Raw genomic sequence first — 5,303 nt, forward strand, 5'->3', positions numbered from 1 at the left:
TTGGATGTTTGCGCCATCCAAATGTTCACTATGTGTAGTGTGAGAGTTTTGATGTGACTATCATTTGAATTGTTCATTAAGTAGGGGTGGCAATTCGTGTTCACGTGTCAAATTTGTGTCGTGTCAATTAATGAGTATTTGATGATATTGGTCAACACTAACTCGACATGTTTATTAAATGGGTCAAGATTTCTTAATCATAACACGACCCATTTGTTAAACAGGTAAGTCGTGTCAACCTGTTTATTAGGTTTTATTAAAATGAAAAAAAAAATTATGAAAAAACAAACAAATAAAAATTTTTAATATAAAATTCAGAACTAACAGTAATTGTATCTCAAATAATCATTCAAAACTAAAGTATATCACAATATTACGAATAATCAATCACAATATGTCAAAGAAAATAAACTACAACAACTAATAAGTTTATATGCCTAGAGTTTGAAGGGTATATTGGTAAAATGTCATTTAATTAAACGGGTCAGATGAATTAAATAGGTTTTATATGTTCAACACTAATTCAACCTATTTATTAAATGGGTTAGTCGTGTCAATCTGAATATGACACGAATTTGTTAAATCTCAACCCATAACCTGCTAATTTCATGTCGTGTCGGGTTCGCGAGTTGTGTCCAATTTTGCCACCCCTATTATTAAGTGAAGCAATACATAAACTCCTATTATTAAGTCATGGTAGTAGTTATAAGTCTTGTCTTCTCACTCTCTTACTTCCTACTCCCTATATCTTCTGTCTGTATTATCTCAAAAAAAAAGGTCACGGTGGTAATATACACTACCCACCTTTCACGCACGCGCTCATGCGCGCACGCGCGCGCGCACACACACACACACATATATATATATATATATATAAACATGCTGTATCAACATATTTATCTTTCTTAGTAAACATTAAACAAATCACATTTATCTTTTACCATGGGTAGTCTAGTGCCTATTGATATGACAATTTTCTTACTACAATTATATTGGGATTTTTCAATAGTAATCGGAGTCTTGGGTTTGTGAAACTTTTCTAATTTGTTTGATGGTATACAAATTTCACTATTTCTTTCATAATTAACAATAATGATATCAATAATGATCTCATATGAAATCTGTCACTTTAACATCCTTTGCTTAGATTCATTTAATTTGAAGTATTGATTCAATTCAAAAACATATTATATTTTGTAATTTTATAATCCATTTAATTGTGATAAAAAAAAGTTCTGAAATTTGTAGACATGGCAAAACGGGCGGGTCGGGTCGGGTTAATTTTATAATCCATTTAATTGTGATAAAAAAAAGTTCTGAAATTTGTAGACATGGCAAAACGGGCGGGTCGGGTCGGGTCAATCGGGTTGCGGGTCAAATGGGTCACGGGTCAAAAACGGGTCATTTTAAGCGGGTCAAAATCGAGTTCGGGTCAATCGGGTTGCGGGTCGGGTCGGGTCGGGTCGGGTTGACCCGTATTTTTCACGTGATTTTTTTTTTTTTTAAATTTTTATAAAGAAAACAATATGTCTCTGCCATTTGAAAAGTTATGCAACAAATTACTTGATATAAAATGCATTATTTTGAATTCACCACTTATATCAAGAATGAACTCAGTTAAATTTATTAATACTTATTCAATAATTTTAAAATTATACAAATCTTAACATTACTTTCTAAAACAAAATAACACAAAGATAAGTAAAACAAATACACAAGTTTTATTTCTACACAATATCAACATTCCAAAATATAAAACAAAATTATAAATGACTTATTGGATAACTCATTTCATAAAGAATAAAAACATATAAGAAATTTACAATCTTGAAAATTAATTTTATAATCTATTATTAGTTGTGGTTGACACTCTATTTCAATTTGAGATATACTTTAAAATTTGATTGCTTACTTATTTATACGTGGTCTCTTTTATGAATATCATATTATTGTTAAGCAACACACACTCTAGGAAATATCATAATTTATTTTGAAAAGTCGTTTATTTTGGACATAAATGATTAAAAAATAGGTCTAATTATTCATAATTTATGCTAATTTGATACTTTAGCTTGATTATTTTTACACTTGTGAATGTTTCTCACATGTCTACAATTTTAAATCTATGTTTTTAACTCTACTGTAACCAGATTATCTTGGCATGTACTTTGCTATTTGACATCTAAAAATATTTACTCATTACAGAATGTTCAACCATTTATCTTTTAATTAATTTGCATGTAGTTATGTAAATGTATCAATTGTTTCCTTAAAGTTCACAATAAACAATTAAATCAATATTGTCTTAGTTTTACTATTTTTTTACCAAAAAAAAAAAGGTTTTAAAAAAAGGGTTTAGGTCGGGTCGGGTCGGGTCGCGGGTCGGGTCAGGTTGACCCGCAAAAACACGGGTCGGGTCACGGGTCAACCCGTTTTTGCTTCGGGTTAAAAAAATCGGGTTCGGGTCGGGTATTTTTCGGATCGGGTCGGGTTGGGTCAGACAATTCTGACCCGTTTTGCCATGTCTAGAAATTTGTGACAATATGTAGCATCGTTGAAAGTTTATATAGGCTTTTTGTGAGGGTAAACAACACCACCACCTAAATTTAAAAGTTTAAAGCTAAATCAGTAAGTTAAGTTTATGCTTTACAATTTTTCGATTTTTCGTTTTGATCTTCCGTTTAATTAGCTAGTGATCAATGAGTGTAAATGGTAGAAGTGGTTACGATTTATGAGCCTACGAGTCACAACCAACCAATCAACGGGTATGATTGTCTAAAGGCCATTGAGCTAACTTTGTTTGTTTGTTTTTTTTTTTTTGGAAGTGTCATTGAGCTACCTTGAGCCCAACTCAACGGCCTAGTAGATTCAACAAGTTCAGCATGTTGGGCTGAGTATTTGAGAATTTAAATGTGTGCTTGGCAACTTGGTTTAGCTTTTTACAAGACTAGTTTTTTATAATTTTTTTTAAGGTTTTGGGTACAAGTGTAATTTATAATTTTATTTTAAAAAAATGAATTTACAATTTTTCAGTTTTTACTTGATGCCATATTGATTAATTATCTATGACTTATTAATTATCTCTCCCAATCCTCATCAAAATGAGAGTTTTGTTCTATCTTTCACCAAAAAAAAACGCACAAATTCTTTTTAGTACAGTAATTATTTTATGTTATGTGTGCTTCACCTATTTTAAATTTTAAATATAAACATTATTAAAAAATTTGGATATTGTGTATAAAATTATTGACGTTGTGTGTATGAAGTGTACATTATTGAGTGTGAAAAAATAATTATAAAAAAAGATTATTGTACACTGAATATGACCTTTTAAATGTAATCTTACCTATGTTGTGTAAATAAACAAAAAGTTAGTGTTAATACTAACTAGAATCCATTTAAAATATAAATCATGCCAAAGCACATGAAATAAATAATTAAGAGCCCTTCTACCGGCATTCCCAAAGTAAAAAACCTTTGTAAATAAGCATTACCTTCAAAAATTTAGAGAGAGAGAGAGAGAGAGAGGGAGAGAGAATCGAATGCAATTCCTTTATATTTTCAGTCAAGACACTCAAACTTTCAACCATCATGGCATTTGCCATTACAAAGCAGTGTAAGTACTATAATTAATGGACATTCTCGATATTTTCATTCAAGGAAGATACTCAAACTTGCATGATTTGTGACCTGCCACCAAAGACAAAGAAGAAAAATCATGACATTTTCCACTACACAGGCTAGTAAAACCAATTAAGATAATGTATTCAATTGTCACCTCATTGCCTTTAGTACAATCTACTGATTTCCATCCACCCTTAGATGCTTTCTAGTTTCTAGTACAACCTAAAGATCTCTTGCTCAAAATCCATTCTAAAATAGATGACAAACCCTTCAAAAATCAAGTAATTTCCACATGGATTATACCTTAATTTAGGCACATGGACTTGTATTCTCAACTTCTATAGGTCAGTGTTATTGTATTAATTTGATTGAACAGTAAGATTATATTGACACAGATCTAATTTCAAAAATCCTGAGTAAAATTTCTAAACATCTCACATCATTCAATAGACTTGAAGTATAGTGTGATTCCTTTTTCTTTCCTCCATTAAGTAGTAGGTCCAATTAAGAAGCTATAAAGTATACAGAAACAAATTAAATTGCAATCCTGTTATTAATCTAAGTTGAAAAGAGAGTTGTGTGGGATTGGGATTTCTTAGATATCTTACTTGGGTCAAGATCTGTGATCATTGCAGCAGCGTTAAAATAGCAAGTAGCTCCAATGTGCTTGAATTTCTGATAGTAGTTGTTGAAGGCATAAGAGGCATGATCCCTTATTGTATTTGGTAAGTAGCAGGGCTTGTTTACTTGTATTTTGCTGCAATCTGCTCCTCCTTTTCCACAAGCCCAGTTAAGGGCCTTAAGCAGCTCATCATCTGGGGTCTGCTCATCAGCTATGCACCATTCCTCAAATTGCCCATCTAACATTAATCACCAAAAAAAGTTTATAATTAGACACAGAATTTGATGATTAGGAACCACATATAATATATGAAGGGCTATGAACTTTGTTAAAGTTCAACCTGCTAACAAGTAACACAAAAACATGAATCATTGGCTTCTTAACATAAAGTGAAAGGTTAAAAGGTATACATATCACAAGGCACAAAATAGAGTGCTTTGAAATGAAGAAAGAGCAATATGTTTTTGTTTAATTTTTTTCATATCCATCCATGTACCATGCATTTGTACCCTTATAAAATTTGTTTTGCAAATCAAACAGTGCTACATATTCGTTATCCACCATGTTAATAATTATAATAAAAAAGGGATAACGATGATTCTACCAGATTTTTGCAGGATAAGTGTCAAAAAGAGCAGAGCTAGAAGAGTTCTTATAAAAGCAGATGACATTGTTCTCCAGAAGCTGCTGCAGGAGCTTAATCTATTGCCAGAATTGGACATTCACATTACAACCAACAGTAAATCCTATATATCAAGTAACTTTGACACTATCAAAGAAACTCTCAGCTTTAACGAAAGTTGAGATACCCGTTTACAAAAAAAGAAAAAAAAAGAAAAAAGAAAGTTGAGATACCATTCTATATGCATTCCTTCAATCGTACGTAAAAAATTTAGATTTGCTTTTCTTTGAAATGCCTAACATACCCTCATTTCTAAATTTTGATTCTGAAAATCATTTACATAAATGCTAAAAACGGACACCTTTGATTTAGTGTTTGAAAAAAAGTGTACCCATGTCCCATTTCGGACATGTTGATTTCCTGATTGACTAAAAG

The 5,303-nt window shown here is 31.4% G+C and overlaps 1 protein-coding gene across 1 annotated transcript; it reads right to left on the reverse strand.

Annotated features, from left to right (window-relative positions):
* Positions 1-3,528: 3,528 nt before the first annotated feature.
* Positions 3,529-5,100, reverse strand: LOC111995585 (glucan endo-1,3-beta-glucosidase 4). The gene is made up of 3 exons (XM_024027494.2): positions 4,851-5,100; positions 4,233-4,484; positions 3,529-3,690 (listed from the first exon to the last, which is right to left on the reverse strand). Exons 1-3 carry the CDS (start codon positions 4,966-4,968, stop codon positions 3,656-3,658), a joined length of 405 nt encoding a protein of 134 aa, XP_023883262.1. The 5' UTR covers positions 4,969-5,100; the 3' UTR covers positions 3,529-3,655.
* Between the last annotated feature and the right edge of the window lie 203 nt (positions 5,101-5,303).

This window comes from Quercus suber, unplaced genomic scaffold (assembly GCF_002906115.3).
Source record: "Quercus suber isolate HL8 unplaced genomic scaffold, Cork oak 2.0 scaffold_193, whole genome shotgun sequence".
NCBI lineage: Eukaryota > Viridiplantae > Streptophyta > Magnoliopsida > Fagales > Fagaceae > Quercus > Quercus suber.

Excerpts from the sequence above, each read along its gene's own strand:
- LOC111995585 (XM_024027494.2), bottom strand. The coding sequence starts at position 4,968 with ATGTCCAATTCTGGCAATAGATTAAGCTCCTGCAGCAGCTTCTGGAGA. Across the intron at positions 4,485-4,850 it reads ACTTATCCTGCAAAAATCTG|ATGGGCAATTTGAGGAATGG; the intron begins GTAGAATCATCG and ends GATTAATGTTAG. Across the intron at positions 3,691-4,232 it reads GATCACAGATCTTGACCCAA|GTCACAAATCATGCAAGTTT; the intron begins GTAAGATATCTA and ends CTTTGGTGGCAG.